We start from the raw sequence: 22,442 nt of genomic DNA, 5'->3' as shown, positions 1-22,442 counted from the left end.
GGTAAGCAGGAGGTGGCCGGCGCGTGCCGGCGCGCGATGGGCACACGCCCTCGCGTCCTTCTGTCAAGAGGAGGACGACGACTGGCAGATGGCTGCGTGGGCTGGGCTTCACAGTAACTGGGCCGAGGTAGGCTACAGGTAAGTTTGTGTTCTGTTTTATTTTTCTGTTCTCTTTTCTATTTTTTGTAATTGTTTGGACTTAAATAAAATGCTAAGGCATTTTCAAAAACCCTGAAAATAATTGTGGGCACTTTTGAAAATATTTCCAATAGCCCTCAACCACTTTCAGAATTATTTGGGCATTTTAATTATTTATAGCAATTAAATGCCCAAATTCAAATACTTTATGAATTCATTCAAAAATCCAAAGTGACCTAGGAAAATGTGCACCATTTTTGGCAGAGGTTCTAGACCAATTCAAAAATGATGAACTTTTCCAAAGGAATTTTGGGTTCATTGAAAATGATTTTTTTTCATTTGAACCTAGTTGGATTCATCTGTGCTAGGGTTTCAACAGTCCCCAATTCAAATTCATAAGAATTTAAACATGATGCAACACATGACTAGCTAGCTCAGAGCAAACTAGAACTAGGGATGTGACAGAGCATGCGCGTAATGCTTGGTTTTTGATGACTTGTAGATTTTTGTAATAAGTATGTGAGTTCTTTATGACTAATGTTGAGTCCATGGATTATACGCACTCTCATCCTTCCATCATTGCTAGCCTCTTCGGTATCGTGCATTTCCCTTTCTCACCGCGAGAGTTGGTGCAAACTTCACCGGTGCATCCAAACCCCGTGATACGATACGCTCTATCACACATAAACCTCCTTATATCTTCCTCAAAACAGTCACCATTCCTACCTATTATGTCATTTCCATAGCCATTCCGAGATATATTGCTATGCAACATTCCACCGTTTCATTTATTATGACACGCTTCATCATTGTCATATTGCCTTGCATGATCATGTAGTTGACATCGTATTTGTGGCAAAGCCACCATGCATAATTTATCATACATGTCACTCTTGATTCATTGCCCTTCCCAGTACACCACCGGAGGCATTCATATAGAGTCATATTTTGTTGTAGTACCAAGTTGTAATCATTGAGTTGTAAATAAGTAGAAGTGTGATGATCATCATTAATAGTGCATTGTCCCAAATAAAAAAGAAGAAAGGCCAAATAAAAAAGGAAGGCCCAAAAAAGAAAAAAAAAGAAAAAAGAAAAGAAATAAAATGGGGCAATGCTACTATCCTTTTTTCCACACTTGTGCTTCAAAGTAGCACCATGATCTTTATGATAGAGAGTCTCTTGTTTTGTCACTTTCATATACTAAGTGGGAATTCTCATTATAGAACTTGTCTTGTATATTCCAACAATGGGCTTCCTCAAATGCCCTAGGTCTTCGTGAGCAAGCAAGTTGGATGCACACCCACTTAGTTTCTTTTGTTGAGCTTTCATGCATTTATAGCTCTAGTGCATCTGTTGCATGGCAATCCCCACTCCTTGCATTGAAATCAATTGATGGGCATCTCCATAGCCCGTTGATTAGCCGTGTCAATGTGAGACTTTCTCCTTTTTTGTCTTCTTCACACAACCTCCATCATCATATTCTATTCCACTCATAGTGCTATGTCCATGGCTCGCACTCATGTATTGCATGAAAGTTGAAAAAGTTTGAGAATACTAAAGTATGAAACAATTGCTTTTGGCTTGTCATCGGGGTTGTGCATGATGGGAGCATTTTGTGTGATGAAAATGAAGCATGGCCAAACTATATGATTTTGTAGGGATGAGCTTTCTTTGGCTATGTTATTTTGAGAAGACATAATTGCTTGGTTAGTATGCTTGAAGTATTATTATTTTTATGTCAATATTAAAATTTTGTCTTGAATCTTTTGGATCTGAACATTCATGCCACAATAAAGAAAATTACATTGATAAATATGTTATGTAGCATTCCACATCAAAACTTCTGTTTTTATCATTTACCTACTCGAGGACGAGCAGGAATTAAGCTTGGGGATGCTTGATACGTCTCCAACGTATCTATAATTTTTGATTGTTCCATGCTATTATATTATCCATCTGGGATGTTTTATATGCATTTATATGGTATTTTATATGATTTTTGGGACTAACCTATTAACCTAGAGCCAGTGCCAGTTTTTTCCTTGTTTTTGAGTATCGCGGAAAAGGAAAACCAAACGGAGTCCAATTGACCTGAAATTTCACGGAGATCATTTTTGGACCAGAAGAAGCCCACGGAGTACCAGAGATGGGCCAGAAGAGTCCCGAGGCCACCACGAGGGTGGGGGCGCGCCCTACCCCCTGGGCGCGCCCCCCTACCTCGTGGCTGCCTTGGGAACCCCCTGACTTGTTCCCTACTCCAACACCTCTTATATAACCCCAAACCCCCAGAAAGAAACCTAGATTGGGAGTTCCGCCGCCAGAAGTCTCTGTAGCCACCAAAAACCAATCTAGACCCGTTCCGGCACCCTGTCGGAGGGGGATCCCTCTCCGGTGGCCATCTTCATCATCCCGGCGCTCTCCATGATGAGGAGGGAGTAGTTCACCCTCAGGGCTGAGGGTATGTACCAGTAGCTATGTGTTTGATCTCTCTCTCTCTCGTGTTCTTGATTCGAAACGATCTTGATGTATCGCGAGCTTTGCTATTATAGGTGGATCTTATGATGTTTCTCCCCCTCTAATCTCTTGTGATGAATTGAGTTTTCCCTTTGAAGTTATCTTATCGGATTGAGTCTTTAAGGATTTGAGAACACTTGATGTATGTCTTGCATGTGCTTATCTGTGGTGACAATGGGATATCACGTGATCCACTTGATGTATGTTTTGGTGATCAACTTGTGAGTTCCATGACCTCGTGAACTTATGCATAGGGGTTGGCACACGTTTTCGTCTTGACTCTCCGGTAGAAACTTTGGGGCACTCTTTGAAGTTCTTTGTGTTGGTTGAATAGATGAATCTGAGATTGTGTGATGCATATCATATAATAATACCCACGGATACTTGAGGTGACATTGGAGTATCTAGGTGACATTAGGGTTTTGGTTGATTTGTGTCTTAAGGTGTTATTCTAGTACGAACTCTTGAATAGATCAATCGGAAATAATAACTTTGAGGTGGTTTCGTACCCTACAATAATGTCTTTGTTTGTTCTCTGCTATTAGTGACTTTGGAGTGACTCTTTGTTGCATGTTGAGGGATAGTTATATGATCCAATTATGTTATTATTGTTGAGAGAACTTGCACTAGTGAAAGTATGAACCCTAGGCCTTGTTTCAAAGCATTGCAATACCGTCTGTGCTCACTTTTATCATTAGTTACCTTGCTGTTTTTATATTTTCAGATTACAAAAACCTTTATCTACCATCCATATTGCACTTGTATCACCATCTCTTCGCCGAACTAGTGCACCTATACAATTTACCATTGTATTGGGTGTGTTGGGGACACAAGAGACTCTTTGTTATTTGGTTGCAGGGTTGTTTGAGAGAGACCGTCTTCATCCTACTCCTCCCACGGATTGATAAACCTTAGGTCATCCACTTGAGGGAAATTTGCTACTGTCCTACAAACCTCTGCACTTGGAGGCCCAACAACGTCTACAATAAGAAGGTTGTGTAGTAGATATCAAGCTCTTTTCTGGCACCGTTGCCGGGGAGGTTAGCGCTTGAAGGTATATCTTTAGATCTTGCAATCAAATCTTCTAGTTTCTTGTTTTATCACTAGTTTAGTCTATAAAAGAAAACTCAAAAAATGGAATTGAGGGTACCTCATATGCTTCAACTTTTTAATATCTTTCATGAAAATAAGGATTTTGATAATTGTGCCAAAATGCTAAGAATGCATTAAAATGTTTGGCACTAAATCTTTGAATAATGATCATGGTTGCAACATTGTTAGTACGAACTCCTTGAATATCCATAGTACTAATGATGATTGCACTAGTCATGATGAAAATATCTCATATAAGCATGTCAATTTTTGTGGAGTGCATAGAGTTTGCAAGTACACACCAAATAGGGAAGATAGATTTTGCAAGAGGCATAAGTATTTAGAAACTAAATGGTTGCAAGAAAGGCTAGATGCTTGTGCTGAAGATTTAAAATTTCTTTGCCATCCTTGTGAACTTTGCTATGAACATGATCATTTAAATATCCAATGCAAATTGTTTCATGATCGAATTGTGTGCAAAAAATTTGATAACTTGATTTCCCTTACGCATCATAATGAACTTAGTTTGCTTCTGGGTTATGAAGGAATGAAACGTATAACTAAGGATATTACAGAATTTGCCCTTGATAAAGTTCTTGATTTTGATCTAGAGAAAATTTATATGTATTGTGCGGTGAATTTCATTGAAAATCCTTACATTGCCAATTACATAAAGACAAGAAAACAAATAGAAGATGAAGTGAATACTAATGAAAGGGAAGAGACTTCCTATTATTTCTTATGATGAATCAGGTAACGAGGAGGAGCCTTTTATTCAACCAATCTCATTAATAAGGAGCTCCAAAAAAGGATTAAACCCACACATGATGTGAAGAAGAAAAAGAAAAGACGTAGAAGTGTCTCTCCCAAATGATGTTGCTCCTATTACTCATTGTGATGATGATAATTACTATGCTATTGGTGTTATCCATACTATTAATGATGAGAGCGATTATGCTTATGATATGAAAAGGCCCAAGTTTGGGGATGCTATGTTTGATGACATGTTTGAGAATTTATTTGCTGCAATTAATGTTTGTCCCAAGATTGGGGATGCTACGTTTCATGAAGATGATATATTTAACCTTCCAAGTTTTGATACGCAAATTTATTATGATGATAGCATGCCTCCTCTTTATGATGGTTATATTGATGAAAGTGGGTTTGGAAGAGTGTCAACTTTAGGAGGTAATGATCCCACTATTTTGGAGGGTGTTGAATCTTATTTTGACAATTATGAAAATGGATTTGGAAAGGTCATGACTTTATTTAGTAATGATTCCACTATCTTGAAAGAGGTTTCAATTGATTATGATGAGAACAAAGTTGCTACTTATGATGATTATTGTGATGACACTTATGCTATAAAAGGTCGTGATGATTATATTTATAAAACTTGTCATAATTATGATTACCCTTTTGCAAAACTGGCTTGCACCCGTTGTATGTGAACGTAAAGTTTATCACACCCGATTATCACGTGGTGTCTCAGCACGACAAACTGTAGCAACGGTGCATACTCAGGGAAAACACTTATACCTTGAAATTTAGTGAGAGATCATCTTATAATGCTACCGCCACACTAAGCAAAATAAGATGCATAAAAGATAAACATCACATGCAATCAATATAAGTGATATGATATGGCCATCATCATCTTGTGCCTTTAATCTCCATCTCCAAAGCACCGTCATGATCACCATCGTCACTGGCTTGACACCTTGATCTCCATCGTAGCATCATTGTCATCTCGCCAACTATTGTTTCTACGATTATCGCTACCACTTAATGATAACGTAAATCAATTACATGGTGATTGCATTTCATACAATAAAGCAACAACCATATTGTCGGAGTAATTGGACACGGATACCCCGAAGACGACGAGACAAGAATTCAAGACATCGGGGCTAGCAAAGCCCCTCAGTCCAACTACCTGGCCGGCAGCTGACTGCTGGCTGTTGACTGCTCCGCCAGGCCGACTGCTGGCTGCCGACTCCTCCGCCAGGCCGACTGCTGGCTGCCGACTCCTCCACCAGGCCGACTGGTGGCTGCCGACTCCTCCGCCAGGCCGACTGCTGGCTGCCAACTCCTCCGCCAGGCCGACTGTTGGCTGCCGACTCCTCTGCCAGGCCGACTGCTGGCTGCCGACTCCTCCACCAGGCCGACTGGTGGCTGCCGACTCCTCCACCAGGACGACTGCTGGCTGCCGACTCCTCCACCAGGCCGACTTCTGGCTACCGACTCCTCCACCAGGACGACTGCTGGCTGCCGACTCCTCCACCAGGCCGACTGCCCGAAGTCAACTGCAGCCGGACGCGACCCCGACGTGACGACCGTACCCAGCACTGTTCACGTGACACCCCAGCCATCATGTACAGTGTCCCTTGTCCCTGGGCACTATTTATGAAGTGACCCAGGGGACAAGAATGACACCCCACCATGCCACTAGCTAGCTAGCTACCATGCCTACATGGCTTACATGCTAAGCTAGCTCCCACTATATATAGCTAGCAATCCATCCATCCATTCCGACGGGCAAGCATGCCCAAGCACACTCATTCGGCCAAGAGCAACGGCCACCATGCCACATGCATATACGAGGCCAGATGCCTATGGCACTGACCTCAGATACAGCTCTAGGAGCACTCTGTACCAGATATACCACATATACTCAGACATGCAGGAGTAGGGGTGTTATCTCTCCGGAGAGCCCCGAACCTGGGTAAACTAGCGCGTGATACTCGCATACCCGTCCCTGGATATTCCGGCAGCAGTCTTGCCCTCACACGAAGCCACCTTGTGGCATATGTCGTCTTGCACCCCCCGTGAGAATACCACGACATTTGGCGCCCACCGTGGGGCGGTACTATGCTACCGCGCTGCTGCTGGTTTCGCAGTTCGGGCGGGACCACCTTTGTCATCTCCACCGCGGCGTCGCGCCGTCTCTCCGGTAGCGCTCGGGGGCTCGACTTCAACCCGTCCCCGGAGCGGCCGCGCGGGATGGCGCGTCATCGTCGCCGGCCTCGCCATCTTCATCGTCACCACGACGTCGTCACTTCTCCGGCGCCGGTCAAGAGCTCGACATCAGCACACCCTCGGCGTGTCCGTGCTGGGCGGTGCATCTTCATCACCACCGTTGCGACGCCGGCTGTCCGTCCACGCACGCGCTGGGCGCGTGGTTCCTCGCTTCGGTCGGCCGTATCCATGCGCGCGCCGCGCCGCATCGCTCGCATCTGCTCCCCTCCGCGTTGTGCCTTGCTCCGGCCGATGCATGTGTTTGCTCCTCCACATACCATCGTTGCAAGCTAGCTAAATGCAAGTCAACAATGGTCAAACAATTACCCATACCATTGGCCAGACACTATGCCTAGATATTCCCCAGATTATGCCCATACGCTAGCCGGATACGAGTCGGATGTGTATGTAGAATGGTCAGATAATGGACATAGGTACAGGCTCGCCTCCGCTCTTCTCTGCTCCGCGCGTTGCTTCAGCCCCGCCACTCCCTTCTCGCGGCCACGCGTTGTGGCAGCCCCTGAGTGCCGGTCCGCTGCTCCGCAAGCTGCTCCGGCAACGAGCTGCTACCCTGCTCGCCTCCCCATCTGCTGCGCGCCATCATGGCCGCACCTAGCAACCACGGGGACGACTCCTGTATCCCATGGCCGTCACTCCACCGTGCGCGCCCCGCCCAGGCTCCCTGCTGCTTCGCCGCTCCAGACTAGTGCGCGGGCCGCTCCGTCACCGCACGCCTGCACCATGGCAGGCTCCCCTGGACCACCCCTCGGCCACGAACGAGCTGCATCGGGCGCTCGCCTTTCGTTGCTTCTGCGCCGGCTGCTGGCCGCCCCGCGCCGGCTGCTCGCTGCTCCCGCACCGGCTGCTGAGCGCCGCACCCGGCCCCGCCTGGCCTCCGCCGGCTCCGACGCGGGCCGTGTGCGCCGGTCGTCCGCGCCGTCTGCGCCCGCGTGTGGCCGGGTTCTCCACCCCGCCGACTCCGCCTTGCCGCGCCCACGCTGGGTGCTCCCCCTCTCGCGCGTCGGCCCCGCCCTTCGCCGTTGGCCGGGTCCGCCTCCACGCGCACTGGCCGGCTCCCCCGCTCCCTCGCTGCGTGGCTGCTGCGTTTTGTCCGCCTGCTGAGCGCGCCTCCCGCATCCCGTCCGCCTGCTGGCCCCCGGCCGCGCCCGGCCGCCTCTGTCTCGCGCGCACACCGGGGGCCCTCCGTCACGCCCGGCTCCGGCTGTGTCGCGCTTGCCCGGCCTCTCTAGCAGCCGGCTTCGCCGCCGTGCGGCCCCGAGCGCCGCGCCGGCTCCGCCTCCACCCGGTGCGCCTGCGGCCGGCTCCCTCCCGCGTCGCCCGACTCTGTCCGCGCGACCGGCTTCACCAGCGCCTGGCGCCCGAGTCGCCGCTCCGCCCTGGCCGCAACCCGGCTCCGGGTGCACGGCTCACCGTCCGGCTCCCCCGCTGGCCCACTCGCCGCCTCACCTCCGGGCGCCCGAGAGCGCCTCAGCCGGCTCCCGCTGTTCGCTGCCGCAACCTGTCGACGTTGTTCGGGCAGCCAAGAAAAAGAAAGAAAAGAAAGAAGGGTCCAGCTCCCCGCGTGGAGTTGAACAGAAAGAGAAAAAAGAAGAGAGAGAGAGGACGGCCGGGGCAAGAAAGAAAAGAGCCGCCTGCCCAGGGGCCAGCTGGAAGAAAAGTCAAGCGCCGGCTGCCAAGGAAAAGTGTGGCCGACTGGTGGCGTCCGGCTGCTCGCGTGCGACTGGTAAAAAAATCAAGGGATGTGTGCTCAGCCAACTGGCTAAGAAAAAAGTACGTCCGGCTCCCCGCATGGAGTCGTACAGAAAAAAAGAAGTGAGAAAGATGTGCGTTCGACTGCACGCAACCGGCTGGAATATGCGTCTGACTGCCAGATGTGCGTCCGACCGCTGACTGTCAGGCCAGCTGCAAAGAGCCCGACTGCTGTGCCGGAGTCCGCCTGCCCAGCCACCTGAAGAAGAAGAAAGCAAAAACTTTAAAAAAGAAGACAAAGTGGTTGCCGGGAGATCCAGCCCGACTGCTCAGCAGTCGGCCCGAACCTCAGGGGCTACACTCAGCGGGTGCGCTGACGCGCCCCCGTGAAGAAGACAGGGTAGTTGCCGGAAGATCCGGCCCGACTGCTCAGCAGTCGGCCCGAATCTCGGGGCCTACACCCAGTGGGTGCGCTGGCGCGCCCCCACGGAAGATTGCGGACAAGAGAAGAGTTTTGTCCGACTGCCAGCAGCCGGCAGAAGAGAAAAAAAGAAAAAAGGGTGCAGCAAGCCGCCTCGCCACCTGGCCGGTCAAGCCTGACCAGCCAGGACCCCCTTCGAGCACCCGGAGGCTCGAAGACTACACCCAGCGGGTGCGCCGGCGTGCTCAGCAAGCGTTGAGCCGCGTCGGTTGTCTTCGGCAAAACTCCGCCTCGGCTACACGAAAACGAATGTGAGCTCCTCACCCGCATATTTTTGCACCGCAAGAGCACGGATAACCCCGAGCGATGCTCGGGGGGCTGTCTCTGCATTTTATTACAGTTGCATCACTGTTCGCCCCGGCGCCAGCCAGAGTTGGCTCGGGGGCTGGCCGCTTGGCCTGAGACGTTAGTTCCCGCAGACGGCTTAGTACCGTGCGCGGTACCAAAGGCCCACTCTTAGTCACAGATCGCAGAGCGGCTGTCCGGCTAGCAAGAGTGAACGCTGGAGGCCACCCACGCGAAAAACGTCTGGGAAGAAAAACGCTTCAGGCGACCCGACCGTTTCCTTTATAAGTATCTCCTCGGTTAAATCCACTCCCAGAGTCTGAGTACTGTACCCTCCACTTTGCGGCCCACTCTCAGCCACAGACTGCAGAGCAGCTGTCCGGCGAGCGAGAGCACAAGCCAAAAGGCGGAGGGAACACGAAAAAGATTGAAGGGGGCTCAAACGAAACCGAGTCGGCACCCTCCGCATAAAACTTGCAATGCTAAAAGCAAACATTTGATATATCTGCATGGACTAACTTTGTCTTTTTCATGATCATTTCCATGAACACTCGCCAAAAAACCTCCGCCCAACTTTGCCAAGTTGCCCGGAGGCTTGGGGGCTACTGTCGAAGTAATTGGACACGGATACCCCGAAGACGGCGAGACAAGAATTCAAGACATCGGGGCTAACAAAGCCCCTCGGTCCAACTACCTGGCCGGCAGTTGACTGCTGGCTGCTGACTGCTCCGCTAGGCCGACTGCTGGCTGCCGACTCCTCCACCAGGCCGACTGGTGGCTGCCGACTCCTCCACCAGGACAACTGCTGGCTGCCGACTCCTCCACCAGGCCGACTTCTGGCTGCCGACTCCTCCACCAGGCCGACTACTGGCTGCCGACTCCTCCACTAGGCCGACTGCCCGAAGTCAACTGCAGCCAGACACGACCCCGACGTGACGACCGTACCCGGCACTGTTCACGTGACACCCCAGCCATCATGTACAGTGTCCCTTGTCCCTGGGCACTATTTATGAAGTGACCCAGGGGACAAGGATGACACCCCACCATGCCACTAGCTAGCTAGCTACCATGCCTACATGGCTTACATGCTAAGCTAGCTCCCACTATATATAGCTAGCAATCCATCCATCCATTCCGACGGGCAAGCATGCCCAAGCACACTCATTCGGCCAAGAGCAACGGCCACCATGCCACATGCATATACGAGGCCAGATGCCCATGGCACTGACCTCAGATACAGCTCCAGGAGCACTCTGTACTAGATATACCGCATATACTCAGACATGCAGGAGTAGGGGTGTTATCTCTCCGGAGAGCCTTGAACCTGGGTAAACTAGCGCGTGATACTCGCATACCCGTCCCTGGATATTCCGGCAGCAGTCTTGCCCTCACACGAAGCCACCTTGTGGCATATGTCGTCTTGCACCCCCCGTGAGAATACCACGACACATATGGCTCCTGCCAGTTGCCGATAACTGTTACAAAACATGATCAACTCATACAACAATGTATATATTGTCACGTCTTGACCATATCACATCACAACATGCCCTACAAAAACAAGTTAGACGTCCTCTACTTTGTTGTTGCAAGTTTTACATGGCTGCTACGGGCTTCTAGCAAGAACCGTTCTTACCTACGCATCAAAACCACAACAATTTTTCATCAAGTGTGTTGTTTTAACCTTCAACAAGGACCGGGCGTAGTCAAACTCGATTCAACTAAAGCTGGAAAAACAGACACCCACTAGCCACCTGTGTGCGAAGCACGGAGGTAGAACCAGTCTCATGAACGCGGTCATGTAATGTCGGTCTGGGCCGCTTCATCCAACAATACCGCCGAATCAAAGTATGACATGTTGGTAAGCAGTATGACTGTTATCGCCCATAACTCTTTGTGTTCTATTCGTGTATATAACATCTACGCATAGACCTGGCTCTGATGCCACTGTTGGGGAACGCAGTATTTCAAAAATTTACCTACGATCACGCAAGATCTATCTAGGATATTCATAGCAACGAGAGGGGGAGAGTGTGTCTACGTACCCTCGTAGACCGGAAGCGGAAGCGTTTAGTAACGCGGTTGATGTAGTCGAACGTCTTCGCAATCCAACCGATCCAAGTACCGAACGCACGGCACCTCCGTGATCTGCACACGTTCAGCTCGGTGGCGTCCCTCGAACTCTTGACCCAGTTGAGGCCGAGGGAGAGTTTTGTCAGCACGACAGCATGGTGACGATGATGATGAAGTTACCGACGCATGGCTTCGCCTAAGCATTACGACAATATGACCGAGGTGGAAAACTATGGAGGGGGGCACCGCACATGGCTAAAAGATCAACTTGTGTGTCTATGGGGTGCCCCCTCCCCCATATATAAAGGAGGGGAGGAGGAGGCCGGCCAGCCCTAGGGGGCGCGCCCAAGGGGGAGTCCTACTCCAAGTAGGAATCGGCTCCCCCCTTTCCTAGTCCAAGTAGGAGAAGAAGGAAGGAGAGGGAGAGGGAAAGAGGGGCCACCCCCCTTCCCTAGTCCTATTCGGACTCCCTTGGGGGGAGCCTCCTGGCTGCTGCCCTCTCTCTCCCCTAAGGCCCATTACTTCTCGAGGGGGTTCCGGTAACCCTCCGGCACTCCGGTTTTATACGAAACTATCTGGAACACTTCCGGTGTCCGAATAACATGGTCCAATATATCAATCTTTATGTCTCAACCATTTAGAGACTCCTCGTCATGTCCGTAATCTCATCCGGGACTCCGAACAACCTTCGGTACATCAAATCACATAACTCATAATACAAATCGACATCGAACGTTAAGAGTGCGGACCCTACGGGTTCGAGAAATATGTAGACATGACCGAGAAACATCTCTGGTCAATAACCAATAGCGGAACCTAGATGCTCATATTGGTCCCTACATATTCTACGAAGATCTTTATCGGTCAAACCGCACAACAACATACGTTGTTCCCTTTGTCATCGGTATGTTACTTTCCCGAGATTCGATCGTCGGTATCATCATACCTAGTTCATTCTCGTTACCGGCAAGTCTATTTACTCGTTCCGTAATGCATCATTTCGCAACTAACTCATTAGTCACTTTGCTTGCAAGGCTTATAGTGATGAGCATTACCGAGAGGGCCCAGAGATACCTCTTCGAAACACGGAGTGACAAATCCTAATCTCGATCTATGCCAACTCAACAAACACCATCGGAGACACCTGTAGAGCATCTTTATAATCACCCAGTTACGTTGTGACGTTTCATAGCACACAAGGTGTTCCTCCTGTATTTGGGAGTTGCATAATCTCATAGTCATAGGAACATGTATAAGTCATGAAGAAAGCAATAGCAATAAACTAAACGATCATAGTGCTAAGCTATCGGATGGGTCTTGTCCATCACATCATTCTCTAATGATGTGATCTCGTTCATCAAATGACAACACATGTACATGGCTAGGAAACTTAACCATCTTTGATTAACGAGCTAGTCAAGTAGAGGCAAACTAGGGACACTCTGTTTGTCTATGTATTCACACATGTAATAAGTTTCCGGTTAATACAATTCTAGCATGAATAATAAACATTTATCATGATATAAGGAAATATAAATAACAACTTTATTATTGCCTCTAGGGCATATTTCCTTCAGCTCGTGCTGGTGTCAATACGACCACCAGTATTGTAGCCACTGTTGACCAGGGTGTTGTGGTCCCCTACATACCTCGTCATGTTAAGTGAATCCTGTTGTTGTTGTGTGGCCATAAACATTGTCGGAGGCCCCATGTCCATGCCATCGGTGACGTAGGGAGTCGGGGATGGCGCCTGATACATCATTGAAGTCCCTATGTCCATGTTGTGGGTGATGTATGGAGCTGGTGGTGGTGCCTGGTAAGTCGTCGGAGACTCCATGTGCATGTAGTCTATGACGTATGGAGCTGGCAGTGCTGCATGATACATTGTTGCAGACCCCATGTCCATGTTCTTGGTGACGTATTGCTCCTGGGGCTGGAAAACCGGCGGTTTCCACTAATTTTTGTGATGTTTTCCTCCATGCTCTGGAGGATCACCTCCAGCTTTCGGCCAACATTGGTGAGATCCTCGACATTGAGGCCGTCGAGGCTCGAGAGGTTGCTTTCGAGCATGGCCTTGTGCAGGAGGACTATAGTCTCGTTATTTTCACAGACGCCCTGGAACTTTTGGCCCTTAGCCTGGAGCTTGTCAAAGTGTTGGCTGAGAAAGCCTTCTTGATTCACCATCTTTTTGAACTTCCCCTTTGGCATATTCTTGTACCGAGTCAGGATAGTCACCGCCTCAGCATGGGACGGGAACACCTCTGGTACCCCCCCCCCCCCGCCCTTGCCATACACTAGCACGCAGGCCTTGGCATTGCACATGATGGCCAACTCGTCTGCCTTCTTCTGCAGGCCCTCACAGCGTTTCTTTGAAGTACTGCATCAGGACTTCTTATCGAGGATTTACCGGAGGGCCACCTTCTTGCGAGTCATTTCCAACAAAGGGATAAAACGACAAATGAGATTGCTTTGTTTTGGTGAGTTGAAAGCAATGGGGGTGAATAGATTTATACTAGAGAACCAACCAATAATCCCACGACGAGGAAGCTGCAGCGAGAAACTTTTAAATGTACGTTGATAGGATAAGGAGGTGCTTCATATATGCATCATCCAAGTACATATTTCTGAAATTAACACATAGAATGCTCATAGTAGCCAGTCGAGCAAAGAAAACATTAAAGACTAGTTTCTCTCAAGAGCCACATGAATCTTTATTAACAGGATATGCTAATTTTAGCTATACATTACCACATTAATTTTAAAGTTTAATATGTTCTAACAATGGATGCTTATTCAAACGTGTACGTTCAATTGTAACCAAGTTATTATAAAAAAATCAGTAAGTAGCATACTTAAATTATCTCCTAATGCATAGATGAACCGAAATTACTTATTTGCAAAAATATGTACGCAATTAAACCGATTGGTCATGCACGCTTGTGTAAATTAAGTTCTATCAATTTTTCCTATATGTGAATTAAATGTGGTTCCATATATTCAGGATTGACCACAGTTCCTAGATGACCACCAATGGTTCATGGTAACTAAAACATAATTACTGACAGCATATATGCAAAGGCAATAATTACTTCCATCTAAAAGATATGGACCGACCTTTCTTTTTAGATGTCTAGCAAACATATATGTATGTTGCAAAACAGTTCCTAGCACAGTAAGCATGGCTAAAGCCCACCGAACACACCCCCCGCCTCTTATCCCCCCTCTCGTCCTCTTGAAGTCTCGAATGACGATCGTGGTGTCCATCCGAACACAATATACCTAAAGTCATTGATCTCAAAACAACTATTTCTTATTCCATTGTTCAGTCGTTCACAAAATAGTTAGCCTATAAGTGAGGGGAATTATGTGGAGTTTTCTAACTGGCTAGAGGCAATTATATAATTGCAATTAAAATTAATCAGCAAACATAATTGACGACGACATGAATACTTACTTAACATCTTCTATGAAAATTTTAAGCTGCTCAATTATGATGTGACTATAAAAAAACAACAGTGCAACAGTGGGGTACCGAGATTATTTAAAATTGCCCCGCCTGTCATCGCATCATTTGGAAAATAGAAAATTCCAGTGGCATACAAGATATGAAAGTTATCCCGAGATATATGCATTGGTTGCTACTTTTGCTTTTGCAATGGTGGTCTCTTCTTTCAAGGAGGAAAGCAAAAATCTAAAACAAAAAAAAGCAGAGGAAGCAAAGCAAAAACCTCCTGACCCAGCAGTGAGCCACTGATCTTTCCCTCCTGCATTGCACCAAGTCCCCTAGCTGCAGCACTACACGATGACCACCGCGGAGCCTCCCATTCCGCCGTCGCCGACCAGCTCTCGCGACAGGGTGCGGCGACGGCAGTGCGCGCTCGCGCTGGCTGCCGCGGCCGCCGCCTGCCTGGCGCCGGTGGCCGTGCTCCTGGCGGTGCTCGTCCTCGCGCCGTCGCTCCTCCCACGGCTCCTCCTCCGGCCGCACCACGTCGCCCCCTACGTTTCCTCCGCCGAGCTCCGCCTCCTCGCCTTCGACCCCGCCGCCTCCGCCGTCTCCTACAACCTCTCCGCCACGCTCCGGTTCGACAGCCCGTGCCTCTACTGCACATGGCGGTACACGGAGCTCAAGGCCACGCCGTCCTACGCCGGGCAGCAGCTGGCCGCCGCCGCGGCGCTTCGGGAGCTCACGCAGCGGAGGGGCAGCGACGCGCGCGACGTGGCGTGGGCGGGGACGCAGGAAGTGCCGCCAGGCCGGCGCGCCCGCGCCGTGGCCACGGCGCTCGCGCGGGAGGAGGCTGAGGGGCGGCTCAGCGTCAAGGTGGCGGTGAGCACCGTGCAGAACGGCGCGCGGAGCGACTTCGCGTGCGTGCTGAGCTTCCCTGCAGTGTCCGTGCCCCGGCGCAAAGGGACCGGGAGCCCCGCCGCCGCGGTGTTCGGCGGCGGCAGGTGCGTCGACGCCGTGCCCGGCGAGATCTAGACGCCGGGCGGTCGGCCCGCTGGTGCATGGCTTGGCGAGCGATCGATGTCGGCTTTGGCAGTCTACTTGTTCTCATGGCGATGGTGGAACGCCGGTGCTCGCCACGTACGGCGCCACGCCACAATGGCTCCTTCCTTGACGTGCATTAATCGTGTGTTCATTGTCATCACGTGGCGTGGTATGTTCTTGTTCGGTTTTAACCATCATCGTGACCTGGAAAACTGCGACCAGTGGCCGTACAGTACAACCTTGCCTGCATTTCACGCCAAAATGAGCTTTGTGTGCGTGCCTCGGCAAGCCGGTAATTCGATCCCCACTACGCACGTTACGTATCGGCCGCGGCGCACGATCCTATTCCGCAACCTCCGGTCTCAGGTCAGACGTCGCAGCCTACATAGCCTAAGCTCATCCACCACGACGCCTGCACACGCCGCATTACAAATCTCGTTGCACCAACGTGGTTAGCCCATTGACTCCTCCATCGCCTGCAGCCCTGCACGTACGTACGATGGTGGCCGCGGAGGCGCGACGTCCGCCGTCGAAGGGGAAGGCGCCATCACCGCCGGCGAGCGTCGTCGCTGGGACGAAGAAGCGGAAGAGGGTGCTCCCGCCGCTGCTGCCGCCCGGGACGGCCGTGGAGGTGCTCCGCAACGGGGCCTGGGTGGGCGGCGGCACGGTGACCATCCGCAACGGCCGCACCTACATGGTCCGCCTCCTCGACGGCATGACCGTCCTCATGAGCCGGGGGAAGGTCAGGCCGGCGGCGACGGAGTAGAGCGGTGCTTGTCTCGATCCATCGACCGCACCGTACTTGCAGCGCTTTTCTTTGCTTGCAAGCCTACTAGTTCTTGATTCTTTTCATGCCTTTGAAAGAAACGTATAGTACTAGCATATGTGATGGCGTCTCTTTATTCTTTGAAAAGATTGCATTTCACTACTACTTCATTCATGTGTTGCATACGTTAGCTGCTTAACTGGGATTGGTACCTTTATGGGGGCTAATTGATGCAATTCACCGCATGGCTTAACATGGCTCCAATATTACAATTTGGTGGGTGGTAAGCCAGAAAAGAAAAACTAAAACTAATGCTACCTCTGTAACAATAGTGTCAATAAAACGTCTTATATGATACTGAGGGAGTAATAAGATTACCAAATGCTGATGTGTATTGCATTTCCAGAAGAAGCATAAACAAACGAGTAATCAGACAAGAAGAAGCACACCCATTGCGAAATCAGTAACAAAATGAAGCTTGATTGACCTATTACAGAGGGTAGTTTCGCAGCAAACATTTCGGCATTAGCTGCCAAATCAGTACTAAAATTAAACAGAAGCAAGGCACTTATTTGTTTCTCTTGATCGCACGCCTTCCCTGGCCCTTCTTCGGCGGACCCTTCCCACGACGCTTGAGCATTTCCAGCTTCGCAAGACGCCTGCACAGAGAATGGTAGGGCATTGTTAAGATAGGCTTGTCACGAAAACACCCTAAGCTCCAAAACAACCTTCCTGAAAGAAATTCTTAAGTTTACGGCTGTTATGCATGACATTTCAGTGATGGAAGTGAGTAACCAAGGGGAGGGGGGCTGAAAATGGTCAGAACAGTGATCTGCTATAATTAATTGACGCATTTAACATGTGTCATGTTACAACACGGGAGCGCATAGTAACTATCAACATTTGCTATCAGAACATGATTTTGCCCATGGAGTTGCTTCCATCTTGGTTATGCAAATTTCCAGTGAAATGGAAAACTATGCATGTGCTAGTAAGGAACTGGTCAAGATTGTCAATCAATTTGGCCTATGAAAACACGGCAACATCAGAGAATTCAGCATGAGTTTTGTTAGCCCAAGTTCTGCTCATGTAATATCATGTTTATTACAATTCAGATCATTACAGTCGATTACCAATGAATTCATTCTGAAGGGAGCAATTATGCTTGGCTTTTCAGTAGCCAAGTCGGCAGCAGGCAAGGATTGACATATCATACATATTTCAAAATCATTACTCCGAGTACTTGTAACAACAGAAACACAATAGCACAATAGCCAAAAAATATTACATACACATCCGAGCAAGGAATGAACTACTCCTAAATCAAACAATCTAAGGTGGCCACTGCAATGCCAAATAGAACAATCTAAGGTGGCCACTGAAATCCTAAATCAAACAATCTATGCATCTGGCAAGACTTGCTTTTTCATGCGCACAATCAGCACTCCAGTTACCTCTGACTAACCGATCACAAGAACTGACCTGACTGAAGCAAATGCACAAAGTACTTGTGGGTGCAAGATAGTATTTTTACCTAACGCCTCTAGCATAGCCACAGATCAAAAAGATGCCACTACCTATTCATAACAACTAATATTCCCAAATGCAGGCATACCAAATTACCAATGAGAGAGATACATGCAAGTACAGAACAGATAGTCGCAAAACGATGACCAAACACAATCCCTATCAAGATCCAGTCATTCTAGATTTGGACAAATGAGGCATAGAGCAGCAAAATGAGATTGACATTCATGATCCTCACAGCAATCATCCAAACCCTACTGCTGATAGTGGCCCTTTCTATACAACAAACGACACCTGCGCACGACCATTGACGACGGTGAAGAATCACAACAGCACACTAAGAACAATGACAGGCTCTGCAAGCCTGCAACCACAAAATCAGGTATGTACCAACACAAATCACCACGCATTTGCTACCATGAATCACAGAGCTATTAGCGCGGGCAGGCAGGCGGCCAAGTGCGTAGACATCACTGAGCCACCACGTGACGGCTCACCGAGGCGGCGGGGCATATCAACAAACACGTCACGGGCGGGCGTCAACCACGCCTCCCTGAGAACGAAGCATAACGACGAACAGGTGGCGGGCGAGCGCAAGCCCACGACGGTGGAAGCAACAGGAAAAATGCTAAGAGGCGCGAGGCGGGCGCGGGCGCTTACTCTTTCTCCTCGCGCGCCATGACTTCGGGGTCGTCGCGCTTGATGTCGTCGGGGTACCACTGCGCGACATGCTCGCCGATGAGCTTCTTCCGCAGCAGCTTCGTCGCCGCGCGCTTCCCCAACGGGTTCACCGCGTGCCCGAAAATCGCGGCGCGCGCCTCCGCCGCCCCCGCCGTCACCGCCGCCGTCAGCAGCTGACGAAGCCCGCCCGCCGCCGCGCTCATCTTCCCCTCGCTCTCTCTCGGTGGATCGGATGCTCCCGATCTCGGCTACCGACGGCCCAGGGTTTTGGGGCTGTTTGCATTGTTCTTTTTTGGTGGGCCTGGAGGATTAGTGGGCCGGGCCAGATGAACATGATTAGTATTTTTCAATCTTTAGTGTTTCCGTTGAAAGAAGCCTATAAGGTCCAATACCTCCCAGTTTTCAGGGTGAAAATATGCCCAAGCCCCCAAAAAACTCAATTCAGAAGCCATTTCTCTTACGTTGCGTTTGGATGTCTGTATTGAAGGCCTCCGTATTGAATTGGTTTCAATACCAATTCAACAAGGAAACTGTAATGGATATGAATACGAATTCGCTTGTTTGGATGCTCATTAAATTGGCTCATGGAATCTCAATGGGGTTTCAATACCAAATCATGTTTGGATGGCAAACTACGGAATCACATAGTGCTTTTTTCTATACATGCATCAAATCAAAATCTCAACAATCTTAGTTAAAAATGGCTCACACTTGGTCATACTTATACAGTACTAAAGCATGTTACCAGAACGTATCTGAAACGAGCTGAGTCCAGGAATGATAATATTACTAGTTTCAAAAATTTACAACATCAATTCTAACTGTAAGCTGGTCTAATAGTGCGGCCTTCCAGTTCCAGATACTAAAGTTCAGATGCATACATACCTAATCCCATTACCATCAAACTAGACAAACTCATGAAACAAAAGTTCAGCTCATGCGTACAAACATAAATAGCCGCAAGATCATACAGTTTATAGACGACAATAAGCTTATGTAGCGGCCGTTTAGTGCAGCTGTACTAAGCACAAAATCACATCAAGACTTGACTCTATAGCTTGTCGTCCTTGAGGTAAAGGACCATGCTGGTGCCCCTGCCGAGCTGCTCCCTGACGAAACTGAAGAAAAACACAGCTAGCTAACTGAAGATGTGCAGCAGAGGGAGGAAGGCCAAGTCCCAAGCGAGGAGGAGGGGTCCGGTGGCATGGAGGGATCCCGGAGCATAGGTAGAGGATGAGGAGCGGCGGTGGATGGCTAGGTCCTGGTCGTGGCAGCCATGGGTGGAGAGGACATGGAGCGGCAGAGGAGACGGGGCGGCAGAATAGATGGGGCACCATGGGAGGAAGGAGAACGAGCTGCGGAGGAAGGGATGCCGGTACCGGCGTAGGAGGAGGAGGAGGAGGGTCGGCGAGAGGCGCTGGGTGCCCCCGTCGTACCTAATCCCATTACCATCAAACTAGACAAACTCATGAAACAAAAGTTCAGCTCATGCGTACAAACATAAATAGCCGCAAGATCATACAGTTTATAGACGACAATAAGCTTATGTAGCGGCCGTTTAGTGCAGCTGTACTAAGCACAAAATCACATCAAGACTTGACTCTATAGCTTGTCGTCCTTGAGGTAAAGGACCATGCTGGTGCCCCTGCCGAGCTGCTCCCTGACGAAACTGAAGAAAAACACAGCTAGCTAACTGAAGATGTGCAGCAGAGGGAGGAAGGCCAAGTCCCAAGCGAGGAGGAGGGGTCCGGTGGCATGGAGGGATCCCGGAGCATAGGTAGAGGATGAGGAGCGGCGGTGGATGGCTAGGTCCTGGTCGTGGCAGCCATGGGTGGAGAGGACATGGAGCGGCAGAGGAGACGGGGCGGCAGAATAGATGGGGCACCATGGGAGGAAGGAGAACGAGCTGCGGAGGAAGAGATGCCGGTACCGGCGTAGGAGGAGGAGGAGGAGGGTCGGCGAGAGGCGCTGGGTGCCCCCGTCGGTGTGCCGCCATGGACGGGGCTCCTCAGCCCTTTGGTCTCGCACGGGGGAAAGAAGAAGACAGGTCTCGCATGGGGAGGTCGCCCCAATCGTTTTCTTTTGCCGGAGTAGACCAATTCGACCCAAATCGGAGCGGAGGAGGTCCGTATTGCGGGAGGCCTTGGCGCGTGAGAGCCAATTCGCTGCTGTATCTGGACCCATTACAACGTGACGTTTCGGTGCGCATCCAAACGGCTGAATTGGCAACCAAACAATACCAAATCCAATTCGAGGCCTCGATACGAACATCCAAACGCAGCGTATTTCTTCACATCACAATGAAGAGAAGCCGGGGAAGAGCACTGTTCTAAAAACTACTTCCAAAACTTCTTCACACGGAATCGGTAGTTTGTCGTCGAAGTTGTCCCAATTTACAAGAAAAATGTCTTCTTGTATCGTTTGATTCATCACACCTCGCTCATGTGCTCCATCTCACTATAGAGTTTTCCCAAGCACCACACGTCAGTTGTCCCACACGCACACCATCTCTGCCTACCTTAGTCTTCCTCAAGGAACCCCTCCAGCAAGCATCATCGTCATCGGTGTCGGGTAGTTGCGTTCGTCACCGTCTCCGATCCAAGCAGGCGTACCTACTCCTCTCGTCTCACCAACGTCAGCCTCTACTCTTCCCCACCCAGTGTCTATCAATAAAGTGGGCATCACTAGAGGAGTGCAGCGTCAAGTGGGCGGGCAACGACAACACTGGGTGGGCAAGACAGTTAAAGCATACGTGGATGATGTCGTCATCAAAACTAAGCACGTCGATTCACTAATAGACGATTTACGTCTCACATTCAACAACCTCTGTGCATATGACATCAAGCTCAATCCGGAAAAGTGTGTTTTCCCCGTCCTCGCTGGAAAGCTGTTGGGCTTCATAGTTTTCAATAGAGGAATTGAAGCAAATCCAGCCAAAATTCAAGCCTTGTCACAATTGGCCACGCCAACGGACCTTAAACAGGTCCAAAAGCTCGCAGGATGCGTGGCAACTTTAAGCCGCTTTATCTCCAGATTGGGAGAAAAGGCATTGCCATTGTATCGCCTCCTCCGGCACACCGATCACTTCGAGTGGACGGACGCGGCAACAGCCGGACTGGAAGAAATAAAAACCCTTCTGGCGAGCAACCCAATCCTGGCCGCATCGAACGTCGGCGAACCCGTGTTATTATACATATCGGCAACACACCAGGTGGTGAGCGTCGTGCTCGTCGTGAAACGAGAGCAGGACGGACACAAATTCCCACTTTAGAAGCTGGTGTATTACGTATCCACCGTTCTCACACCATGCAAATCCCGGTACCCTCATTATCAAAAGATAGCATACGCGGTCTTCATGGCATCCTGAAAGCTACGACACTACTTCCAAGAATGTTCTATCACGGTGGCTTCCGAAGTACCACTCAATGATATAGTAAACAACTGCGATGCTATGGGCCGGATAGCCAAATGGGCCATCGAGCTCCTTCCATTCGACATAACATATAAACCACGCTGAGCCATCAAATCCCAAGTACTGGCGGACTTCGTCGCCGAATGGACAGAGGCCGAACTCCCTAAAGAGTATGGCACATATTCAAACTGGGTTATGTATTTCGATGGTTTCAAAATGCTGGCAGGATTAGGAGCGGGCGTCGTTTTAACGTCCCCCA

General features: G+C 49.6%; 1 protein-coding gene and 1 pseudogene across 1 annotated transcript; both read right to left on the bottom strand.

Moving 5' to 3' along the window:
- Positions 1–12,884: 12,884 nt before the first annotated feature.
- LOC125532747 lies at positions 12,885–13,744 on the bottom strand (annotated as a pseudogene).
- Positions 13,745–16,937: 3,193 nt separating this feature from the next.
- Positions 16,938–19,036, bottom strand: LOC125550259. Its single transcript, XM_048713220.1, has 2 exons — positions 18,751–19,036; positions 16,938–17,222 (listed from the first exon to the last, which is right to left on the bottom strand). The coding sequence occupies exons 1-2, from the start codon at positions 18,972–18,974 to the stop codon at positions 17,132–17,134; spliced, it is 315 nt and encodes a 104-aa protein (XP_048569177.1). The 5' UTR covers positions 18,975–19,036; the 3' UTR covers positions 16,938–17,131.
- Between the last annotated feature and the right edge of the window lie 3,406 nt (positions 19,037–22,442).

Source organism: Triticum urartu, chromosome 1, assembly GCF_003073215.2.
Source record: "Triticum urartu cultivar G1812 chromosome 1, Tu2.1, whole genome shotgun sequence".
Taxonomy (NCBI): Eukaryota; Viridiplantae; Streptophyta; class Magnoliopsida; order Poales; family Poaceae; genus Triticum; species Triticum urartu.
Note: the sequence above shows the minus strand (reverse complement) of the source record. Positions and strands in the feature narration are given on the sequence as shown.